Here is a 26211-nt window from a genome sequence, read left to right on the forward strand (position 1 = left end):
AGAATAGATTACGAGGTCAGTATAGAGCACAAATCAAACTCTGTGTCAGAATGTAGTGCCAAATCCTCGCTTTGATGAGATTCTATGATTAGAGCGCCTTCGCTGACCGATGAGAAAAAATTTAATCTACGTTTGATTTCAAGGATTTGAAGGAGTGCTAGTTTGCTGTGGAGAATAATTATTCAGAAATATTTGTAATTCGAATAGAATGGACAGTTTTTTTTTCTCCAAATGCCCGTCGTTCAATATTCCGAATCGAATGGAACCCTACTCTTGAATTCCACTCACCGGAAGGTTGGGATTTTATTCAGCAGGATCTCAAGCACCGTCACATCACCCTTAAGCGGTGCGTGGTTCGCCTCGATTTCCTGTCGTATGGCGGACATGCTCATCTCGAACAATCGCTGGATTTCCGTATTACCCCGGACACCATTCCGTTCTGTCGAAAACAAAAAAAAAAACGCATTATAAACTGTGCTTGATTCTAGACGTTGCCGATTCTAACCAGGCCACAACAGGACAAGACTTTGATAGAGCGCCAGTTCCGTCTCCGTCAGTTTCAGCTCGGCGATACTTTTTGCAGTCTCAAATATACACGCCACCAGTTTCATCTCGAATGAATCGGACGTGTAGAACACATCCTGCGGTAGCATAATGTCCCCGTACAGGACGGAGCTGGTTGAGAGATCCATCAGTCGAGACATGCGAACGATTGCAAGTTCGAACGAGCCGGTCTTTAGCAGGAGAATCTACAACAAAAACGAGTTAGTATGTCTTTTTGCACGTGGTACTACATTGTCAATACTTACCTGATCGTCTTGACTTAGTCGCATGAAACCCGGTATTAGCTTGGCAAACTCGATGATTTGCTGAATCATGGCTGTCAGTTTTTCCGCACAATCCAGCCATAGTTCCTCTTGGCTCATGTTCTTGTAGTACAAAACGCGGGTGACGTCCTAGGAAACAAACAAATAAAGGATGATCATTTGACGAGAAGCTCAAGAAGCTTGCATCGGGCGATTGTTCTTACCTGTGATTTTCGGAACATTTCATGCACTATCTCCAGCTTGTGGTTGGTATTCGCATGTGCCTCCGCAAGGGTTTTTATCAACACGTCATTGATGTCGCCTTCGGCTATAACAACAAAACAAAGAAAAATTATTCCTGGTTATTATCGGTAGTTTGCATCAATCGAGGCGAGATTAGTTTCCACAACGTCAAGCGAGAAAGACAACACAGAGAATACCCAGCAACGAAAACCACATTACCCCATTTAGAGTGTGAATCGCAGGAGCTATCATCCTCACCGAACGAAACCGGTGTATTTTGACTTGGATGGTGCGACGGGGGCACCCCAATACCATCCGGCCCACCAGCACCGGTACCATTGCCGACCGTAGATACGGGATTCTGTTGGCAGCAGTCGCTACGCCTTATGCTGTTACCTGTGACTTCAACTGTAGTGTGTTTATAATCCGTTCGGCAGTAGAAAGGCATGGCAATTAGTTAGAAAGGGGTTTTCGTTAGTGCTGGAAAGTGATGTTAGTTGAGCAGTGGGATTCACCTGATCCGGAAACTACAGTTTGTGCCATCCCTTGACCGTTCGAGACGTTGGTTTGTACCATATTTGGATTGACCATCTGCGGTTGACTGTTCGGTGATGGTAGGAAGGTAGTCGAATCGACAAAGCTTCCCACAATGTTGTCCACGTTCGTTAGTTGCTCTTGTTTGATGGTAATAATTGTACTATGTGTGCTGTTGTTGTTATTTCCGGTGGTTGGACTAGGGAGTGTGCTTATTGCTGTTTGTTGGTTAGGATTCGGCTGCTGAGTCAATTGCTGTGTTTGCTGTTGACCTGGCTGCTGTGATTGTTGTCCTCCACCACCACCACCGCCAACTACTGTACTGTTGGCAGGGGTCGTTGCAGTCTGTTGAACTCGTGCCAAACGAATATCGTTTAGCGTTATTGCTCGATGGTTGGGTGAGCTGTCTTTGTCTAGAGGGTGAGTTAGTAAGAGGAAACATATGTACAATACAGGGGTAGGAGACCGCCACCTTGGATGGTTAGTGACATGCACAGAAGGAAGTTGGGGAAAGTAAAGCGTCTACTTACTGTGTCCACTTATGAAATCTGAGTCTATTATCGTACTTCGAGGTTCATAAGTTGTTGTACTATCCACGTAGTCTGCCGAGATGTCGTAGCCCATCGTCTGTTGCGGGGTAACCGATGTCGAGTAGCCATAGGGACTGCCGTAGCCAACTTCATTGTTGTACGCATACCTGAAAACAAGTGGCACAAAATTCGAACTGTGAAAAGGGGTCTCATCAGCTACTTCAAATTCTTACCCATTGTAGCCGTGATGCAGTTGGTCACTACTCGAGGGCGTCTGGGTGTCAAACACTGAGCTGTCGGGCGCTGCGTCGCTTTGGGCTCGCATCTGGGCTCGATGAAACCGTACCTCGTCCTCTACTTTTTCTCGCTGTTTCTTCGACATTCGACCGAATTTAACCGCTGAAAAAGTTTAGAAAAAGATCCTAGTTTAGTATCGGTTGAGTTGCGGAGTTTGAGATTTGAATTGGCCTTGAGATCTAAAATGCTAATATTAATCGGTTTTCCAGTATTGTCGTGGATCGTTCGGTACTCATAAGTTCCAGAGAGTCTATATTGTTCGACAAAATATCGTAGGTCAGGTTATTGGGACGGTTTTTATAGTACTACAGAGTAGTCAGGCTCCAGTCCAAGTCCAAGTCCAAGTCCAAGTCCAAGTCCAAGTCCAAGTCCAAGTCCAAGTCCAAGTCCAAGTCCAAGTCCAAGTCCAAGTCCAAGTCCAAGTCCAAGTCCAAGTCCAAGTCGAAGTCCAAGTCCAAGTCCAAGTCGAAGTCCAAGTCCAAGTCCAAGTCCAAGTCCAAGTCCAAGTCCAAGTCCAAGTCCAAGTCCAAGTCCAAGTCCAAGTCCAAGTCCAAGTCCAAGTCCAAGTCCAAGTCCAAGTCCAAGTCCAAGTCCAAGTCCAAGTCCAAGTCCAAGTCCAAGTCCAAGTCCAAGTCCAAGTCCAAGTCCAAGTCCAAGTCCAAGTCCAAGTCCAAGTCCAAGTCCAAGTCCAAGTCCAAGTCCAAGTCCAAGTCCAAGTCCAAGTCCAAGTCCAAGTCCAAGTCCAAGTCCAAGTCCAAGTCCAAGTCCAAGTCCAAGTCCAAGTCCAAGTCCAAGTCCAAGTCCAAGTCCAAGTCCAAGTCCAAGTCCAAGTCCAAGTCCAAGTCCAAGTCCAAGTCCAAGTCCAAGTCCAAGTCCAAGTCCAAGTCCAAGTCCAAGTCCAAGTCCAAGTCCAAGTCCAAGTCCAAGTCCAAGTCCAAGTCCAAGTCCAAGTCCAAGTCCAAGTCCAAGTCCAAGTCCAAGTCCAAGTCCAAGTCCAAGTCCAAGTCCAAGTCCAAGTCCAAGTCCAAGTCCAAGTCCAAGTCCAAGTCCAAGTCCAAGTCCAAGTCCAAGTCCAAGTCCAAGTCCAAGTCCAAGTCCAAGTCCAAGTCCAAGTCCAAGTCCAAGTCCAAGTCCAAGTCCAAGTCCAAGTCCAAGTCCAAGTCCAAGTCCAAGTCCAAGTCCAAGTCCAAGTCCAAGTCCAAGTCCAAGTCCAAGTCCAAGTCCAAGTCCAAGTCCAAGTCCAAGTCCAAGTCCAAGTCCAAGTCCAAGTCCAAGTCCAAGTCCAAGTCCAAGTCCAAGTCCAAGTCCAAGTCCAAGTCCAAGTCCAAGTCCAAGTCCAAGTCCAAGTCCAAGTCCAAGTCCAAGTCCAAGTCCAAGTCCAAGTCCAAGTCCAAGTCCAAGTCCAAGTCCAAGTCCAAGTCCAAGTCCAAGTCCAAGTCCAAGTCCAAGTCCAAGTCCAAGTCCAAGTCCAAGTCCAAGTCCAAGTCCAAGTCCAAGTCCAAGTCCAAGTCCAAGTCCAAGTCCAAGTCCAAGTCCAAGTCCAAGTCCAAGTCCAAGTCCAAGTCCAAGTCCAAGTCCAAGTCCAAGTCCAAGTCCAAGTCCAAGTCCAAGTCCAAGTCCAAGTCCAAGTCCAATATGTATGAACCAAACGTAAACATGTTTTAAGTGTGCTTAAATTCATCTCAAAATATGATAGTGACATTATCTTCAAAACAAAAACCAGTAACTCCAGACAAAATAGAACACTAATCTGTTAAGGTTCCACCATGCATATTATATCGACCAAAATGACTTTTGTCGACAGAATGCGACTAGAGCGAGAGAGAGAGAGAGCAAAAGCCAAGTGCCCCCCGTTTACGTTTACGCACTAGCTGGTGATGCGATTACAACGTGACGATGGTAGGCACGAGTCCACTCCAGCTAGCAGTAGCAGCGCTGTCGAGTGCAACCGAAAAGCACATGCACTGCACACAAGTTTCGCGTTAGGGTAGGTCACAGCCGGATTCGCGTGCGAATGGTTTGTCTGTGTCGGCCGTGGCAAATAGCAGCCAGCAATCGTACAAAGCGACACGGTGCGTGCGAAAATGGGACGCTCTCCGATCATGGAGGAAAAATGACAATTGAATAAACAATGCTTTTGGAATTTATGGTATGGTTGTTGTCAGTTATAGCCAGAACAGTTGAAGCGAAAGAGACGGGGGTTTGGCATCGATTTCGCGTACGACGCAATTCCATAGCATAGGAATTCCGGAAAAGTTATGTAACATAATGTACCTTCTGTTTGCTGTCGGGACGGTGCATCTGGAGTTGTTACAGTGTTTGAGCGGGAACAGATCATACTTGAAAGGTGCATGCAATAAGCCATGAATCATAATCAACAAGAGAGCCACTGCCACATGTATAGACATGCCAACATGTAAAGACATGCTGGCTATAAGTTTTATGCAGTAAATATTCTAAGTTTTGGTGGCTTCAGTCAATTATGTTGTAACCCGCTGAAACGTGATTGTAAGCGAAGTTCCCGACTGGGAGATTTTACCGGTACATTATTAGCTTATTTTCAGCAGAGAATGTTTGCTAAATAACACAAAAGTAAGATAAGCGTAATAATAGATGTAAGGTGATTGAGTTCTGCTCTTTGAGTTGAAAATATAACAATAAATATGAGGAACTTAAATTTTAGATAGAACATTCTAACGTTTATCTGGAGACAAAATTACAGATATGATTTCAGGTTGAACCCTGACACCCTACGAGTATTTAATCGACAAATAACTGGAGAAGATGAATGAGAAAACTGGGGACTTTCCAGATTCGGTTCGGTTTTGTAAAATCATCTATGAAGAACTTTTTATGATTATCAGTGCATTTTTATGCGTTTCATTAATTACAGCTTTAAATATTTAGGTTGTCATTCACCGGGGGAAGCAGTGCATAGTAAAAGTAAACGAAACGGTATTGAATTAAGGCAAATGTTTGTTCGATTTGGTAATGGACAAAGATAGAGAACTAATTGTAAACCGAAGATTAGATCGCGGGTTTTGGACCCCCAGAGAAAGAACTTCACTATCACCGGTCTCTGTACGTCATGCAAATTCATTCGTTCATTTTTGAAATCACAACATCGATGAATAACATTTCCTTCACTCAGTACAGTGGGACTATGAACTAGGGAATACTTTTGATGAATTTCAGCAACTGAAGAATTGAAGATTTTCCATTGTAACATGAAATAAATTTAAGCAGTAAATTTTCAGCCCTATTACATACATAATTTGGTCATTATTATTAGGACATCATTTGCTTCCGTAATACAGTGATGTGAAAATGCTTTAGCACACAAAATTTTTCAACAACGCGAACTTCACAACTGACGGGAGCTACGATTATCGCGGATATTGTTTACCGTACGTCTGTGCGTAGTTAAATGACTACTGAATTCATACAACATCTGAGCTAGCTGCAGGAAAAATGCCCTTACATATATGCTTAAATTTAAGCGTGTTACGACAGGCCGATTTGGAATATTTTGAAATAAAAGTAAATGGCCCTTACTTTTTGAGTATGCTGAAGATCGTTGGCTAACGGGTTTGCTAATAGAATTGTATACCTTTGAAGTGGCGGACTTGTAGTTTTGCACACCAGTACGTATATCATAAGAATTGAACAATTTTGAACGAGACTTTTGTTGTATGCCATATGATTGGGGATTTGTATATTCACTATCCAAAACGTTTTTTTACGAAATAAATTCCAAATAACGTTAACTTTTTTACGAACTACCTCGATTTACGAACCTCCGTTTAGTACGCAAATGGAGTACAAAGGAAAAAGGCAATTTGAAGAAATGCAAAAATGCATTCGCTATATTTACTACTACCAGTCTTGAGTCGAATCGGTTCCTCTATCCATACAAAATTAATGGTTTTCCATACTGAAGACGTGTACAAAGTTCCATACAAATCAGATACAGATTTTGACACTTTTTCTGATGTTATTTTCTGGAATTGCTCTTCAAGCATAGCTTGTATGCTTTATCAAGCAGGAAACTTGTATGCTTGTATCAAGCAGGAAAATAAATGTTAGGTTCTTTACAGTTCTTTATTTTCCAATGCTCTTTCAAAGCGTTAACTCAATAATACAGCCCTATTTTTTCAATACGTTCGAATTTAGTTTTTCATTTTTTTTATCCTACCTCCGGTCATACAAAATGACGATGCAAAACCGGTACGCATCAGTACGTGTTGCTACGACAGATGAAAACGTCACCACCTTTGCGAACGAAGCACACAGCGAGCTTTGCTCAATTTCGAATAGCGTTCAGAACAGCCACATTTTTTAGGAGAATATATGTGGGATCAAAATTATGTATTCAAAATCTGAATATGAAATTGATAAAAAATCAAAGCACAACAAAATCATAAAGTTATTAAATCGAATCTGAAAATGACAGCTACTTTTTGTTCAGAGATAGCGTATTGTAATGTAATTGGCAATCATTTCGTTTTACAATCTTACATTATGACCAAACCCATCATCTATCCATCTTATCAGAAGAAATTTTAGAAAACATAAGAAGAAAAGTTAATATAAATAAACCAAGAAAAGAAAAGTTAATATAAATAAACCGTCACTAGCAGATTTAACACTCCCTACTATCCTTAAAATTCTCTTTTATTTAATTTTTACTCACTTGTTAGTATTATCACAAAATCATAAAAACGATTCTATTCTGTAAAAGTTTACTTAATGCTTTCTCATATGCAGTTTTTGCAATCACTTGAAAAATTGACTAGTGAGAATGGGCTAAGTGTCCTATACCATTCGACACAGTTCATCGAGCTGATGTATGTATGCATGTGTGTATGTGTGTGAGAATGTGTCAAATAATGTCCCTTATTTCTCTCAGAGATGGTTTGACAAACTTAGGTTGATGTCAGAGTGAGCGCGGAACGCGGTTCAATACGATGTACTGTTTTCGCATCGCATTCACTCTGACAGGTTTACTTTGATCAAATGCAACTAACTCGCACGCGCTCCTCGACGCTTCGCGTGACGCTTTCACTCTGACAGCAACCTTAGGTTGATGTCAGAGTGAGCTCAGAACGCGATGCGAAGCGAAGCGATTCAATGCAATGTACTGTTATCGCATCGCGTTCACTCTCACAGGTTTAATTTGATTAAATGTAACTAGCTCGCACGCGTACCTCGACGCTTCGCGATACGTATTCACTCTGACAGCAACCTTAGATTGATGTCAGAGAGAAAGCGTCACGCGTAGCTTCCGGACGCGCGTGTGAGCTAGTTACATTTGATCAAAGTAAACCAAAAGTACATCGCATCAAAACGCTTCGCACCGCCTCGCAAATCGCGTTCTTCCTGACAGGGTGCTGTCAGAGAGAGCGCGGAACGCGAAGCGTTATGACGCGCGTGCGAGTTTGTTTCATTCAATCAAAGCAAAACTGTCACAGTGAACGCGATGCGATAACAGTGCATCGCACCAAAACTCTTCGCCTCGCTTCGCAAATTGCGTTCACCTTAACCTTAGGCCTTAGGTCTTAGGCTCAAATAAAAAATCTCATAGGTTTCTTTTGAATTTCATCATGCTCTCGTAGGGTGAAGCGTGCTCAAAATTGCACATTGAGTAATAGTCTTTCAGAGCGACGATGCAAAGAAGGGTATTTTAGATTTTTATCAAATATGATTTAATTCGTAGGCTATATTAGTTATTCACTAAACGAACCGATTTCGGTTATATCGGAGGTACCGGAAGTAGTGGTCGAAAATTCTGAAACGAAACTCACTAAATTTTCACAGAGACGATATGATCGATTTTCACAAACTCAGGCTCAAATGAAAGTTCCTATAATCTCATAGGCTGCTGTTAAACTTCATTCGGGGCCGAATTCTGGTTCCGGAACTATAGGGTAAAGTGTGTTTAAATTTTCAAACCGTCATTTAGTGTTACGATACAAAATGCAGAAAAATTTTTATTAACTGGACATAACTGTTTACAAATTGAAAAGGTTATGTTAGTTCATATCCAAAAAATCCACCTAGTGGTGTAATGATGCCTTTCTCATATGTCACATATTCTCATATATAAATGTGTGGTAGAAAAAGGTTTGTTCATAAACTAGTATAAACAAAAAGGTTTGTCCATAAACTAGTATAACCTACAGAGTGAAACAGTACGCAGGTCGGTTAGGCCATCTCTGAGGAAACGAAAAGAGGTTCTTCCGAAACCGGAATCTGGGATCGGCATAATCGAAGTTGGTTCGAGAAAAGTGACTGGGATCCATTTTTGAGTCTATGGCTACAATCTTAGGTCATTAATCAAAAACTCAAGAACAAGGAAAGCCAAATTAATGTTTGGACGTCTACTGACGATGACTACCGATTGGAATAGTTTTGAGACAAGTTTAGAAATTATTTTACTTTTTATTTCCGTTGCTCCCGGAATCAGAAACCGACAACCAGCATAGCCGGAATCGGGTTGTTTGGTTGCCTATTAACAATGGCACACTTCACCCTATAATTCCGGAACCGGAAGTCGGATCCGGATGAAATTCAGAAGTTTTGTATGACCATTTTTCTCGGAGATGGTTGAACCGATTTTCACAAATTTAGAATAAAATGGAAGGTCTTGTGGTCTCATACAAAATTTCTGAATGTTTTCTGGATCCGACTTCCGGTTCCGGAGTTATGTGTTCTAACTTTTCTCATTGATGGCGCAATCGATTTTCACACACTCAGGTTCACACACTTAGGTTCAAAAGGTCCTGTGGTCCCATACGTAATTCCTGAATTTTGTAACTTTAGAATCGTTTTTTTTTAATTCAATAATAGTATATTTAACAAAGGCACACTGCTTAACACTCAAAACTAGGATATTATCATTAGGGTAGTGGCGTATTCCGGTCGCAATGGTCGATTCTGGCAGATTCAGCCTGCAGCTGGCGATTGGCAATGGTCGGTGGACTGAACATAACACGAGTGTCTTCCAGATGACGATTATACGAATCAATCGGTCCGCGAGAAACACCCCCAGGCCACGGAGACCCGGCGGGTGGCCCGCATAACTTTAGAATCATTATAAATTGTAGCTCCATAGTAGAATTTAGTTAAGCGATTAAGTTCGGACGTATCTAAAATATTTTAGAATCATTTTCAAAAAAAAAATGTCGAAAACTACTTGTATGACACATCATGCGTTTTTCGTTCAACATGTTTTATATGGTTTTGCCCAGATTAATTTCATATGGCTCAAATTATCCAAATTTAATTTTATTCCCGGGCCCGGGCCCCTTGGGCCCCCCTCTGGGTACGTGATTGTAGGTACCTCAATATTTGGACCACTTGTTTAATGAACTGGAAATAATATCCTGACATTTTTCGTGGTAAAGACTCTAATTTTCTAAGAATAAGATTTTTTCAAGCACAGACCATAAGATTAAAAAAAAACCTTATTGATAATGAAGATAACTCTTTATCCTGTGTTGTTACTGGTTGAGACTATCTTACTGAACGATTATTTAACCGAACGCCCCTAACAAGTAAACAAGGTGTTTCGACACTTTTGCGGAGACCGTTGCGCTTTGTCAATGACATGCACCGGCTTCGTTATGACGATGACCCAGATTCCAGTTGGCTGAATCCGGTGCTATCAGCAGCCGCGTCAATCGGGTGACGTTTTGTTTTTTGCAAATCGCCAAACAAACAACCAAAATCGCGTCGCAGCTGTACCGAAGGCTGTTGAAAGTAGTACACTTCGCTGTAATGAAAGTGTTTGTCTGATTTGTTCGATACCGAACAGTGAGGTGCATTTGGATTTATTTACTCTCCTCTGCAGATCGTGCTACGAAACGTGCTATGAAATTGTGGTAATTGAATAACAAATCCGAACAGATTGATAGAATTATTCCTGAAGCGATAATATTCTATTACGACGGTGTTAATCCCAAAGGTGTAAAGTCACAACTCCGAACGGTCCCTTTTTTGCCTGCACCCGATGCTTGATAAATTGATAACTGTCTAGCGTTCGTGATAGCGATACTGTTATATTGCTTGAGGTAGGTTCATTTCGTCGTAGGTTTTGGTCGCACTTAACGTGCATTTTGGGCAATCGAAACAGTAAATGGCAAATTGTAACCGGTTGAACCAGACGCTTTATACAAACACACACAAAGGCACCTTCAGAAGGGGGAATAGGTTGCAATTTCGATAAGCTTAGTGCAGACTGCGAAGATAAAAGCAGAGAGACAAAATTCACTTGCAGCGGCTGAAACGAAAAAATTACCGAAAGTAGGTCACCAGACAGAGTACATTTTTTATTGCAATCTATCGAATTGGGTTGAAGGTTGGGCTTTACAATGGCATCACTCATTGGGTGCCATATTGGTAATTAAAGCTACCCTGTCCTCTGCAAAAGCAAAACAAGGATGGTGAGATAGTAAGAACTGTTACCCAGAATTGGCCTACTTCGATGTATCCTGCAATCGGTTCATGACATTTGGTATTATTTTAATGACCCGTTTCAAGTAGAAATGACATCCATTTTGCGCATCAAAGTGTTCAGAACTGTAATCTAATGACACTACTTAGTTTGTGTTTGAGTAGTGCATAATTCTCGATGTAAATGTTTTCCGCCCATGTCCCGAGATGCATCTTCGAACCCATCCTACCAGTCGGATGGAAAACTTTTCCCAATTTGTTCCAGCTTTATTTGTTTGGATTGTTTCAAGCGGAATGCTAATAAATTTCAAAATAGATTTATCTGTGTTGTTGCAATGAATTATACGACCGAGGGCTCACAAAAAATACCCTCGGCTCTAGTTGTAATCTAAACAAAAATTGAATTCGAATCACTTTCCACTCAATTGCATCGTGTGCCGGCTGTTATCGGTGAACAAATGTGAGGTAGGTTAGGATTCGTGCCGATTTTGGCACAAATCTGCTCTTGGTCGCTTGGTGTCGTTCTCGCGCGCGCGCCACGCTTTGATGCATCTCTATAATTAAAACTATGAAAAGTGCATTTTATTTGCATAACAGTGCAATAAATTATTCGATCTTCTCACACAACCGCCTCGCTGTTTGCACTCTCGGTGTCGGTCGTCTAGGGTGGGATAATCGCTAAACAAACCGGAACGCCATTGGCAAGTCGTACTCGGTGGGACATTTTTGCGACTGTCGCGACTGCGGAGTGTGGAAAATTGCTGCACATACAGAGACAGGTCGTTAGCCTTTCGATTTTGCTTGGAGGCGCACTGTTAATGGCGATGCCATTTCTACCAACCTCTGGTGCAGCGGTTCTTCCTAATGGTAGAATGTTATTTGCGTTTTGTTATTTTTGCGTGTGAAATTGAGAGTTGCAACGAGTGGTTCAAAGTGGTCGCGTCAACGAGTTTGCACGTTTAGCTTAGAATGTTATACAACGTAAGAGCTGCTAAAATGTTGCTAATGTGTTGCTCTCCGAGTGAGCAGATGTTTGAAACACTTGAATTTGTGCCACGACGACGTAAATGTGGAACATGAAAGGTTTTGTGCTTCGTTTATAGCAAGGATGAAAAATTAGTTCAGCATCGTTCCGAAAAGCTGAAAAATCTTCGGATGGCCGAGCGACCAAGTAAATATGTGTAGTATGTTAAGTAGTAAAACTACGAGGATAAACACTCAAATATCAGACCAGCAAGAAAAAAGGTGCACTATTTTTCAGTAGATGGCTGTAGTGATTGATATTTCGTGAAGTATCGATCAAACATTTTCAGATTTATACTCGTTGTCAAAGTGACATTCCACACTAAGCAAGTTCTCTTTATGTTTTTTTTGTTTGATGCATTGAATTGCGAGATAAAAGGTGTAAAAAATGAAAGATTACAAAGAAAAGCATCGAACATGTAAGCCTGAGCAACATGTAGCCGATTCAGAAATTTTTCATGTCGAAGATGTTCGTCGCAAATGCAGTACTAGATGTACTAGATGAGGTGAAAAATTTGTTTCCTTGATCCTCGTTAATTCGTTTTGATAGAAATCCGGAGCTACAGGCCATCCGAAGCGGTTAAATAGGGCGTTTGTAAAAAATACATGAAATGGCATTGACCGACCGGAGAGTGAAGATGCGCGACCTAGAAGATGTCACAAGGATTAGTACTGAGTACAGACTTCATTTTTTGGGCGCGATTATGCAGATGAAAAAATTATTCTGCAACTTGGTAATTGCGATTACTTTTCGAATGGATTGGGTACGTTTTGGGCTCATTTTTGACACCAACTAATTCAAATTGATTCGAGTCGTTCACAACAGCGTGCTTCAGCTATTTTGTCACATTTGCGTTGACTATTTGTTAAGTGGCAATTTGAGATTTTAATCACTCATTACTCTGTAATGTCGAAACTGCAAATCGGTTCGAATTTGAATCTAAAAGTGTAACAATCGATTAAACATTCCATGATATGTCGAAGTAATTTCCACTTTAGAGTTTACGGTAATTTAAGATACATTCAGAGCCGGTATTCAGGAACCAGCATAACCAAAACCGATTTGTATGGCCATATGACGAATAAATTGCAATATTTTTGAGTCCAACTTTAAAGCTTTTTGGGATTGTCATCTTCTATATCGCTTTGAATTTTAAAAATTCATCATCCTACAATTCCAGAATCGGAAGTCAGAATTGGATAAATATGGATTTATTTTAATTTGAACTTTTGTTTCTGAAATTTCGATTTGGCTTTTTTTGAGAAAACGATAGAGCTTTGAGAAACGATTCGATACTGGAACCGGAATTCGAAATTCGGTGTAGCCGAAGTCAGACAAATTCATCTGAGTAGCTGTATAGTTTACATTTGTTTCAAATTGTTTGAAAATCATTGTAGACATCTTTGAGGAATCGTAGTGTGAATTAAATTCTTGGGTGCCTTCCGAAACGAAAACTGAATACAACCAAAAATGAAATAAGTTTATTTGATTATCGACTATCCAAATCTGCTAACTCGACAAACCTGATTAATTTATATGAAATAGACATTTTTATACTAATCACCCTGTATCTCCGATACCGGAAGTTGGATCTGACTGAAAAACAAGATGTTTTATAGAATCTTAAAACTCAGCCATCTACGAGAAAAATGAGTTACACAGTTTTGATTTCGTTTCACATAGCATCCTGTAGCTCCGGAACTAGAGGTCGGAACCAAACATAATTCAGGAACCTTGTTTGGGAGTATACGACTTTTCATATGAACCTGAGTTTGTAGAAAACGGTTGAGTTTTCTCAGTCATGAGAAAAAAATTGAGTTAATTATTTGTCACACACGCATTAGCTGATCTCGACGAACCGATTCGAATGGTATATGGCTGTTATGTTCTTCCAGCATTTATTGCTGTAAGTAGTTTAAATCAATGTTATTATGGAATTGCTTTCAACTCGAAAATTCTGCCATCATCTGGTTTACATATGGCATAATCGAACGATTATGTTGCCAAAAACGAACCGTGCTAATATCGGTCCGAGGCAAAATATCATACTGTACACAGTTTTTTGGGTACTTAGAAACAAATGTATGTAACAGTATAAAAAATCGCGTTTTATGTTGCTCCCAAGCATTTATTTGCCAGACAGCGCTCAAATCTTCTACTGCTGGAATAGGGGAAAAGTCGCTTTCACAAAAATTTTGATATCTCCGTTAAAAATGGACGGATTTTAACACTCTATGGCTTTTTGGATAGGTATTTTCGTGCGGAATATTCTGTTTTCGAGGTCAATTGTGACAGATACTGTCAAAAAACTGAAAAATTTGACATAAAACTTCGTATAACTCAAAAAGTAAACATCCGATCTCAAAACCATTCAATAGCGTTCAGGGTGACTCTGAGATCTCGACCTCTTAGTTGACAACACACATACAGACACACACACACGGACATGTGCTCAGTTCGTCGAGCTGAATCGATTGGTATATGACATTCGGCCCTCCGGGCCTCGGAAAATTTTTCTAAAGTTTGAGCGAATTCTATACCTATTTTTTTTATTTATAAAAAAAGGTAAAAACCCTTCTTAATCCACTTAGTAGAATTTTCATAGATCTTGAAAAATCACCATAGGGGAAAACACGAAATTTCTGAAATCGAAAAATATTTTTTTAATGTCAATAGTCTTAGAATTGCATGGAACGTCGAGATTTAGTGTTATCATCCAGAAAGTTGAATTAAAAAATTTTTTTTTTGAGATGGCACTCGACATTTCATGCAATTCTAGGACTATTGGCATAAAAAATCGATTTAGTTGGTTTTCTAGCAATTTTAATACCTTTCTATAGAGAAAGGCAAAACGTTTTGTATAAAATCAAACCCTATCCAAATGAAATGTAATCGACCCATTTCTCAAACGGATTGTAACTGGGGATGAGAACTGAGACATGTATGAAAACATTAGATGAATCCGATTGTTACCAATGGGCTGTTAATCAACTCATCCGTCGACAACACCAGAACTAACTGTTAGTAAGGTTTTGCTGTAAATTTGGTGGGATTGAAAAGGGATCATTTATGAGTTGTTGTCAAGTGGCTCAACACAAAATGCGGACCTGACTACAAACCGATCAGTTCGCTTTCACATATCATCCAAGTCAGTCGATAAAACAAAACCGCTTACGTTCGGTACGGAGGAAACCAAGTACAGTATTGTGTAGTGAACAATAGAGCTACCTCTAAAATGAGTGACCTAAACGAACAAAAGCTACCGCCGCTATGAAAGAATACAATTATTGTTGACTTCAGGCAGTGCGAAATTCGACCTTCGATACGAGAGCTTGAAGATTTGCTTAAGGAGCAAATGCATCTTGACATTAAACGTGTGCATTTACTTAAATTCAATAAGACAAATAATGTTATTCACATCCAGTTTTATAAAAAGTTGGATACAATCAAAGACATCATATTATCATGATATCCAGCTCTCACATTTCCCGAACAAATCATTGGCAACATCCTTTTTTGCGAGCATGTCGTCCTCAGGTGAGTCCGCATCGAATCTCATACATAGAAGTAGGGGAGAGAAATGTCAAATTCGTGCGCGTCAAAATAGCAGGGCTGCGCACCCATACAATTGACATGATATGTTGAATCTGATGCCGTGCGATGGCGTTGCTGAACTGAAGATTGATTTCGCTCCAAGCTGACAGGGTCTAATACAATTTAATTCGCAAAAGACAATTACAATGTGCACTATGTGGAGCATGAAAATATCAAATACAACATTCCAGTATATATGGAAGATGGTGATATAGAAGTGCGTGTGCATGATCTTCCCTGAAGCGTCATCGATCCTTATATTCAAAAAACTATGTCCCAATACGGAGAGATTCTCTCTATCGAAACAGAAAAGTGGAAGAACTTTTCCAATTCCAATTTGCCGGTTCATTTATCGAAAGAATGGTGTCGTTTAAATGTTATTTAAATTAGTCGATTGTTTCGGCGGCAGTATGACAAGTGGCACCATCCTGTGGAAACCACATTTCATACACATTCATGTCTTGAATATTTGACAACAAAAATTCATTGAACATTATTATGTATCGATTTTCATTCACGGTAACGCGTCGTCTTTTCTCATTTTCAAGAAAATAAGGAATGATGATTTCACCAGCCCATGGACCGCACCAAACAATACATTGATTGGGATGCATCGATAATTTTTGATAATCGGTAAGTGATAATACGACAAATACTACAATTTTCCTTGTTGACGTATCCATTCAACTAAAAATGCGCCTCATCAGTGAACACTGATTTTGATTTAACACTGATTTTGAAATTTTAATTGAACACTGATCTTGAAAATAAATTTCTACGATTTGGAAGCGTTCATGATGATTTGCCAAAAAATACTGAGTAGAGACGTCAATTTGAACTGTGAAAACAACTTTCAGACAATAGAGTATTCCCTATTGAAAAACCAAATTTCCTAAACAACATCCGTTATAAGCTTGACTCATTTTCTAGCTGAACCTGGTTGAATTTACTAACAAGAGGATTCAAACAGTATTTTTTTTGAGGATTAGTGTAGAAGGCAGTTTAAGAAATCATCTCTGCTTTTCCCAATTTTTCCAAATATTCGATTCATTATTTTTGAAATCTCGGCAATTCATAATGTTATATCAACATAAATAAACAAACAATAAAATTTGAGAACTCTAATGTTTGTTTCAAATTTTAGTTCTCTATAACAAATAGTAGAACTCCTCTGCACAAATTCGTATCCATGAGTACAGACAGTATCGATCATTTATTTTTCCAAAAGCTGTTTCAATTCACCTAGTGCTGTAAGGATGGCTTTTTCATATCACTCACACTATCATAAATATTACAGTTGAATACTTAAAAAAAACTGTTCATTGAATAGAAACAGGAAAGTTTGCTCGGGCGTACACTAGCATAACCTACAAGTAGAAATACCCTTTAGCTCCGGAACCTGGAGCCCAAATCGGATAAAATTCAATAGCATCCTATGGACAATATCTTTCACTTGGTACTTGTGTGTGTATGAGTGTGTGTCAAATATTGTCACTCATTTTGCTCGGAGATGGCTGAGCTGATTTTCACAAACTTATGCCGTAGCTCTGGTTATGGTCCCATATAAAGTTCATGAATTTCATTTGGATCCGACCTCCAGTTTCGGAATTACAGCACCAAATTTGTGAAAGTAATGTCACTTTTCTCGGAGATGGTTTAACCGATTTTAACAAACTTATGGCGTTTTTCATTGAAAAACACTGGTGGCGTGGATTGCTCTGGTTTTGCACTTTCGAGCAAAAATCGCAATGAAACACCGTCAGAATGTTGAATTTCTGCTCGAAAGTTCAAAACCAGAGCAATCCGCGCCACCAGTGTTTTTCAATAAAAAACGGCATTAGATTCATCTAGAAGGTCTTAAGATGCCATAATAATGTTTTTGGTTCATTTTCATTCCGATCAAACCCCTGGTTCCAAAGGTAGGGTGCTTAGTGCAAAAATGTTAATTCCAAGGTTATTTTTATACTGACTAATGAATTTCTCTAGTTTGCAGACCGTGAGAGTCTGTAACCAAATAAACCATTGATAGTCCCATAAATGATTTGCTGAATTTTATCCAAGTCCGAATATCGGTACCCTTTTTTTCAAAATTTAAATTGTGAAAAGTTCTTCAGGTCATTTTAGTTTATGGTTGAATGAATCAAATGTCACAATGCCGATATCCAGCTTGCGGTTCCAGACCCAGTGTGAAATTCCGGAACCGGGAGTCGAATTTGGGTGAAATCCAGGGATTTCATATAAATTCATAAGACCACTCATTTTAACTAAAGTTAGTGGAAATCGGTTCGGCCTTCTTCGAGAAAAGCTAGTGGGCACATAAACACATCGGAATTGCTCAACTCGACGAACTGAGTCGAATGATATATAATACTCGGTCCTTCTGGTTTCGGTTCAAAAGTTGATTTTCACAGAGATTGCATAACTTTTCACTAAGAGAAAGAGTAAACGACGAAAATTGTGATAATTTATTACCCGCACGAAACCGAAACTCTCAGTAGATGCAAATTGTTTGTCAGATTAAAGATACCTGGAATTTCGGATGATTTTAAATTTACCGAGTACTCAGTCTCCGATAGCTCAAAATAATTTCCCAAAATTAACCGGTATGAATTCCTATTGTTTGGTATGAACAAGCACTAAGGTGAACTTCTGTGTCAAAATAAGACGGGTAAAATTTCTAACACATGAATTGAACGAATCGTCGCACAAAGCGTATCGTGTAAAACCGACTCATAGAAATACGAAATATTTTCAGTGATAGAGCGCTGTGGGCTTACGACATGTTTTATTCCCTAGTAGAACAGACAGATGGTTGTAAACCATGAGTATGTTTAATTGACTAATATGAAGGAGACATATTTGTACATGCTGTTTAAAACGGTCAATTTAGTCATTCAATTTATAACCAAAAATTCTCTTATATGTCATTTTCTCGCCGATAGCGAATTTGTTCATTCTTTGTTACAGATCAAAATCTTTGGAACGAGCTGTGTACTGATCATTCGGTTCATAAGAGGAAGTGTGATACTTTTTGTGGTCAACTGATCATCTATACAATTCCTTAAAAACTTTTTTTTTTCATTATAGAGGCTTTAACATTAATGTTGTCATTCACCTCTTCGGGCCAGAAAAACTTTCTGACCCTATGTGCGGGGTTGGGAATCGAACCCAGGCTGGTTGCGTGAAAGGCATCGTTTTACCCATCACGCTATACCCGTCCCCCAAGTCCTTAAAAACTCTTCAATACTTAGATACATGCTAGTTCACATAACCAACACGAGTAGTTAAAATTTAGAATTTCGTAACAATATATTACAACTTTATGAGCTAATCGAAACTGCGAAAAGGACATCTTCAAACAAATACAAAGACAACCGTTCAGCAACGGCAACTTGTGAACCAACTAGCTACAGCAATCAATGTACAGCAAGGCGCATCTACAGTAACAAGAAATAAACACATTGCTATTTGCTGCTATTTGTTAACTACCTCTTAAGTCATAGACCTCTTTAATTTTGTTTTCGTTATGTTGATTGTTTCTTTGACATATAACTTTGCTTCCGCCGTTTTTTTTTTTCAAAATTAAACGCTTTATTGCGAAAAAGTGCTTACAGATGTATTATTCAAAGTATTGTCCATAGCTAGCGACAACTTTCTCCCATCTTTCCGGCAATTTTCGGATCCCGGCTCGAAAACAAAGGAGTCCTCTTTTGACGCTATCCATGAAGCAATGCATTTTTCCAACTCTTCGAAGGATTGAAAATGTTGATCTGTCAGGCCGTGTGCCATCGAACGGAACAATTGAAAGTCAGAAGGGGCGACATCTGGGGAATACGGCGAGTGGGGCAAGACTTCCCATTTCAGCGTTTCCAGGTACTTTTTGACCACTTTTGCGATGTGAGGCCGAGTATTGTCGTGTTGGAGGATGACTTTGTTATATCGCTCTTGATATTGTGGTCGCTTTTCTTTTAGCGCGCGACTAAGGCACATCAGTTGCGTTCGGTAGCGAGCTCCTGTGATGGTTTCACTCGGTTTTAAAAGCTCTTCATCAAGCAATGCTTCTAGTTGTTCATCTTTGAAGGTTTCTTCTCTTCCACCACCATGTATGTCTTCAACATCGAAATCACCATTTTTAAAACGTTGAAATCACTCCCGACATGTTCTTTTACTCAGAGCAGCATCACCGTAAGTTTCTGAGAGCATTCGATGCGCTTCAGCTGCATTTTTTTGCGAATTGTAACAGAAAAGTAAAACTTCCCGCAAATGGCGAGAATTGGGTATATAATCAGGCATTTTCGAGCGTGAATAATACGAAAACAAGAACAACTGTCACTGAAACGGCGATGACAATTCGTTAGGCACTGTACACACTCACTTTAAAGGCATTATCATCTATGTATTTTGACCAGCCTCAGCCGGTACAGCCACCTATCGGAAAACGGCGGAAGCAAAGTTGTACATCTGATATGATAGAAATTTGAACGCAATCTGTCAATTAGTTTGTTTACGGCCGCTGTGAATGAGAGTGCATTTGGCGATTTTCACTATGGAAAATTCAGCTAAACAACAACAAGTTTGTTTGAAATTTTCTATTTTGAGCAAAATTTTATGTGATTAAGCATTGAAAATGACGCAGAAAACTTACGGGTCTCGATCACAGGCATACGAATGGTTTAAATCATTCAAAGAAGCTCGTTTTTTTTGTTTCGATTATAGAGGTTTTAACCTTAAAGTCATTCGTCTCTTCGGGTCAGAAAAATTGTCTGACCCTATGTGCGGAGTTGGGAATCGAACCCAGGCGGGCTGCATGAAAGGCATCGACTTACCCATCACGCTATACCCATTCCCCTAAGAAGCTCGTTCTGAAAGTCCATCAACATCAAATACCGAAAAAAAAACGTGGCAAAAACAAGAAAATTGTGCTGGAAGATCGTCGTGTAACTGAAAGAGAGATTACTAGTGACTTAGACATCTCCAACTGTTATTACCTCAGCGTTATGCAGCGTTTGTGAGAGTCCGTAATCCGTAATAAAAGACCAGATCTGTGGAAAGCCAACAATTGGATTTTCACCACGACAATGCACCTTCTCGCGCGACTATTGTTGTACACGATTTTTGGGCACCGCTGTCATCACTCAGGCACCATATTAACCAGATCTGGCGCCATGTAACTTTTTCCTGTTCCCGAAATTTAAATTCCCTATTCGTGGTAAGCGTTTTGTGTCGACTGAATCGTTAAAATAGAATTCACTAAAAGCCGTACCAGGAAGGGCATACGAAAAGTGTATGGAAAATTGGGTTAAGCATTAGTATATCTCGGTTGATTTTCCAGAAGGCCGTAAGAACAAGTGACAGTTTCTTTTTTCAAATAAAATTTTTATTAGGCTCATTTGCTTTAGCTTAACGTGGCCGATTGTCTTGTTGTTAGGGAGAGAGAAAGGGATGCCGTATTACGGGGCGGCATACTCCCCAGTTAGTAAGGGGACATAGGGAGGGTGGGACCTACACAGTATTGAATTGAAATTTGAATACATCATTGGTTTGTGGCATACATCTTTTAGACACATTTTGTGGTCGTCAAATGGTGAGATAACTAAGTCCTCACAAGTCCCTATCTCATGCCTCCCCGAGCGTCTATGATGACATTTGGTCAATAGGACGGCGTCGACTGGGTGCTATCGCCTTCTGCGTTAGTAGCAGAATGAGAGGGTGCGAAACGGCTTGCAGGTTGAAGCCCATCCTAAAGTGCAGTGTTTATCATAGTATATTACAACATATAATTCTGTTGTTTATTACATCATGTATTATTATTATTATTATTATTATTATTATTATTATTATTATTATTATTATTATTATTATTATTATTGTTATTATTATTATTATTATTATTGTTTTTATTATTATTATTATTATTATTATTATTATTATTAGAAGAGCGTAACTTACACTGCGACATTAACTGTTATATTGTATCATAGCATATTATTTCACATATTATCGTCTTACACTATTTTATGTTATTATATACTATGTTGTATAGTATTATACTGCATTGCATTATATCATATTATATTGTATTATATTATATTATATTTTATTATATTATATTGTATTCTATTATATTATGTTATATTGTATTGCATTATGTTGTTTTTAATTATATTATATTATAGGCTTTATTATGAGTAGTACTACGTACCTCTGCGCAAAATATAAATTTGTTTTCCTTATAAGTTATCATTTTTAAAGTAAATTTTAACTAAATATCAAGGTCGTCACAAGGTGAGCTTGGTGCTCACTGGTTCCTGTTTCATGCCTACACGTGTATCTGTGGTGACAATTGGTCGATGGAATGCGTTGATGGCAGAATGAGAGGATGAGAAATGACATATAAATTGAAGTAATATAATATCATAGCATATCGCAACATATCATTTTATTCATGCTATTATTTATTATATAATTCATTGTACTAAATTATGTTGTTTTTTATTATTATTTTCATTATTATATTTATTGTTATTATTATTAATTTGTCATCAATAATAATAACATATATTATTTTTATAGATGTGGATATTATTATTGTTATTAGAAGAGAAATATTCTACTTCCTGCAGTATTGCGAAGATAGAAGAGCATAACTGACACTCTACATTAACTGTTATTTTATATATTGATTTATAATATATTATATTGTATGACATTGTATTATATTATATTAAATTAAAATATATTATACTATATTGTGTTATATTATATTATTTTGTAGTATTTAAGTATTATTATTATTATTATTATTATTAGTATTATTATTATTATTATTATTATTAATATTATTATTATTATTATTATTTTTATTACTATTAATATTATTAATAATATTATTAATAGTATTTCTATTGTTTCTATAAGTATTATTTTTATGATTATTATTATTATTATTACTATTGTTACCATTATTATAATCTTTATCATTATCAGCTACATTTTCATTTCCATACTAAACATTTCACTTTACACATATATTATTAAATTGTATCATATTATATTACGTCATATTTTGTGGTATTATATTATATTACATTGTACTATATTATACTATATTATGGTACAATGTTTGGTATTGTTTTATATAGTATTGTAATACATTTTTTTAATACACAATTATAAGTGTATTATATTGCATTGTGATGTATTACATTTTTATATTTTATGCATAATAATATTTTGTAATATTCAGTGTCGTATAGTGACCAAACTATATTATAATATATTATGGTATATTTTACTATATTATGTCACATAACATTATGATACTATTATATTCATCATAAAATATTATAGTAGACTATAATACACTGTACCATACGATTTTGCACCGTTTTATACTATATTGTGTTTTATTGTATTATACTGCCGGAAATTATATTTAAGTGTATTTTGTTACATTATATAATACTATGCTCAAGTACATTGTAAGGGAAGAGGGATGGGAGTGCATCAGGGTATCTTACAAGTGAATGACTGGATGAAGGAGTGAAATGTCAACCCGATTCACAGGGGAAAGCTGTGTGTTTTCCCCAGAAGGTCTGAAATGAGTAAGACGCACCCTTCTAACAAACAAACCATCAGGCAGGTTTAAGCTGGTACAGCGAATTCTTTTATTATATGGCCGGATGTTATTGCTGGAAGGCGCCGGGTCCTCAAAACCCATTTTGGCCTTCTTAACAGCAGTAATATGAAAGTTATCTGATAATCAAATTCGGATCTACTGTAAGTCTACCTGCATCCACTGGTAATGCCTTGAACTGATGGTGGCTTCACACATACATACATACATACATACATACATATATTACAACTTTATGAGCTAATCAATCCGATCAGTTATTATTAGTTATTATTTTAGAGTTTCCAAATTCAGAAAAGCCAAAATCGAGAAGTTTCTATGAATTTTTGTTTTATTGTATACTCTCATTTCAATTTATGACTTATACATTGCTGTATGACTCAAATACAATAGTTTACCGAATATACTTTGACGCTTATACCGCCCCCAACCCTGAAAACACGAAAATACGAATATTTTGCGTAATAAATTGAAAATATATGATATTTTTTAATTTTTCCATATGTTATACGTCGATCGTTGCCATCAGTTTACTTACAGTCAGAGATGGCATTTCACCAGAGTGATACACGCTAGAGTCAGATTTTTGCCACACCGAGGATGAAAAAAACGAAGCACCGCACAAAGAGGAAAGCGCACTTCTTCTCAGTGTCGAATAGACAGCATTTGAGTGTGTGCTTGTGGTTAAAGCAGCTGGCGCGAGTGAAACACATTCTCTTCGCATGAATCGCTCACACGCGCTCTCGTCTAAATACACCCAAGTGACCACTGGCGCGTGATGGTGAGCGAACACTTCTGTGAACTTCAATTAATAGAGAGTAGATCTGGCCTTGCTATGAGAAATTTGCAAGGAAAACCGAAAATTTTACGATAAATTGTTTTATTTTGCTGATTTTGCGTGTCCACGCTTCATCTACGAAAACCATACAGCAGAGTGCTCACCGGCGTGTACACCTCTGTGAAAGTATCTGCATCCACCTCAGAGAATTTATTAGCTAATGCTCTAGCACTTTGGTGCGATTCAGTGGAAGAGGTAAAAGGAAATAAACAAACGCACTCATGATGCGTGCACACTTTACACAACAGTGGTGTATAAATGTGAAAGAGAAGAGCTCTCGTTGAAGTTGTCAGTGCGAGGGGAGAAATTTTGCTTGCTCTTCGTCACACAGAGGAGATAGACATCTCTGCTTACAGTATCATAAAAAAATGCAATTATTTCAAATTTTTTTTAAGAATCGACATAAATGTATTTTTATTATGTAAGTTTACCTTCCTTATAGTAATAGGGAATAGAATTCGCTCAAACTAAAGAAAAATTTTCCGAAGTGTGTAAAAGCATGTCTGTTTTATTCGTATTCACGTCATCCAGCTATGTATCTGATAATACCCACCCGTATTTTTTTTATCCATTATTAAGTAGATTATGTTTATTGAATAAACAATCTTTCCAAGTCGATAGTGTCGATAGTGGGTATTAATACTCTCGTTAATAGGTACTTTGTTTTAACTGTGTAGTATTTGATTGGATTGAAAAATATGATTTCATGAACTTCCAAAATTTTTTGGAAAATAAGTCCAAGTAATAGTACTTAGCCTTTCAAGAAACCGTTCATTCTTCGCATTGAATCGAGTTCCAGTTCCAAAGTTACAAGTTGTGGAGTGCAGTTGGCTATAAAATTCCCATACAAATTCCTCAACGAAAAGGGGCAAATTTAAAGTAACAAACACGAGATAACTACAATCAATTTAATCAATTAAATCCCATTGACCATATGAGTTACCACTGTTCGTTTCCGGAAGCCGCGTTCGTTTTCGTTTCCTATTTGACAATTTAGGGGTTAACCTCTTGCTGAGTGGCATAACGGTTCAGAATAAACTGACATACACCGACGAGTCGAAGACGAATCGTAGAGTATATATAATGTCTATATGTTATATGAACAAAACAGGTTAACCCCTAAATGACCACCACCTGAATCAGCCAGCATAAGCCGACACTCGACCACGTTCGTAACGTTAGTAATGATGCTGCACTTCAGTGCAAACTGAAAAAGAAAACTGCATGTAGCAGAAACTTTATGTATGCTTAGTGGTTTATATTGAACGGCAGGGTGGCATAACATTTCAGCCTTATCTGTTATGCATTGACGAGTCGAAGATGAAATATAAAGTTTATCCTGTTTGGTTCAAACATAGATTTCTCGAAAAAGACTACTAGATCAATTTTACAAACTGTTTCATCGATTGCTCTTGAATCTCACCAGAATCTGATTTTTCAGTTCTATAAGCTCGGATGGATAAAAAATCCTCTTTTAAGTTTTGACCCAAAACCAGGAATAATATAATCAAATTGGCTCTAACTAGCAAGTTTCAACAAATAATGATAACCCTGGGCGGTTTTATACATAATTTCTTGATGGTCGTTTCCGGATGCTTCGGGAGAGGCTGCCAAAAAACTTCAAAATCGATTTTCAGGAATTAACAAGCTTAAGTTTTGAATTGGGGTACATTTTAATAGATTGGCATTGAGCTGCATCTGTTTTTAGAGTCCTGCATTTGATTCTTCAGAAAGAAGCCGTTGCTGAGTAAAACATTTGATAACAGTATTTCCTGTTACGAGCATGTTACCAAACGTACACAAATCTTCCGATATTTACCATTGTATTAGTTATCCATTTCGATCGTCGGAACTTACTTGATTAGTTATCAGAACCTGCGGCTCATCTATGAGTTAGGAATGCAGAATGCTAAAAACATGGCACCAGACGCCAACTGTCAAGTGAAAACATTGAACAATGGCAGCTAATCAAATGATAATTTTCGTTGTTCAATGATAATGGTAATGGCAAAATTATGCAGTTCCAACAGAATCGCTAGTGCGGTGCCAGCCACATTCATTAGCATATGCTGTGTGAACATTGGAGGCTTGTAATTTCGTCTCACTTTGTTCGGGTTCCCTCGGTTTGGTGGGCTGGGTTTTTAGGGTCTATGGGGAAACTTTGAAAAAGTGTTTTAATTGAGTCTGATATAGCATGTGCTTAACGATGGCTCGAAAGCGGCTTTATCGCTAGTATGATATGCCTGTCAGAAATT

General features: G+C 38.3%; 1 protein-coding gene across 8 annotated transcripts in view; it reads right to left on the reverse strand.

The window, feature by feature from the left end:
• Positions 1–26211, reverse strand: part of LOC131428300 (probable nuclear hormone receptor HR3) — a 554301-nt gene that overhangs the window by 15523 nt on the left and 512567 nt on the right. For 6 of the 8 annotated variants that reach the window (XM_058592142.1, XM_058592141.1, XM_058592140.1 and 3 more), the window contains 8 exons: positions 2347–2512; positions 2114–2280; positions 1565–1996; positions 1269–1457; positions 1031–1134; positions 810–956; positions 506–749; positions 289–439 (listed from right to left, as the gene is read on the reverse strand). In XM_058592142.1, coding sequence (XP_058448125.1) covers positions 289–439; positions 506–749; positions 810–956; positions 1031–1134; positions 1269–1457; positions 1565–1996; positions 2114–2280; positions 2347–2512 — 1600 coding nt within the window. The remainder of the gene's footprint in view (positions 1–288; positions 440–505; positions 750–809; positions 957–1030; positions 1135–1268; positions 1458–1564; positions 1997–2113; positions 2281–2346; positions 2513–26211) is intronic. The other 2 variants (XM_058592137.1, XM_058592138.1) reach the window with 2 other exon arrangements.

The sequence above is a fragment of the Malaya genurostris genome, chromosome 2, assembly GCF_030247185.1.
Source record: "Malaya genurostris strain Urasoe2022 chromosome 2, Malgen_1.1, whole genome shotgun sequence".
Classification (NCBI taxonomy): Eukaryota; Metazoa; Arthropoda; class Insecta; order Diptera; family Culicidae; genus Malaya; species Malaya genurostris.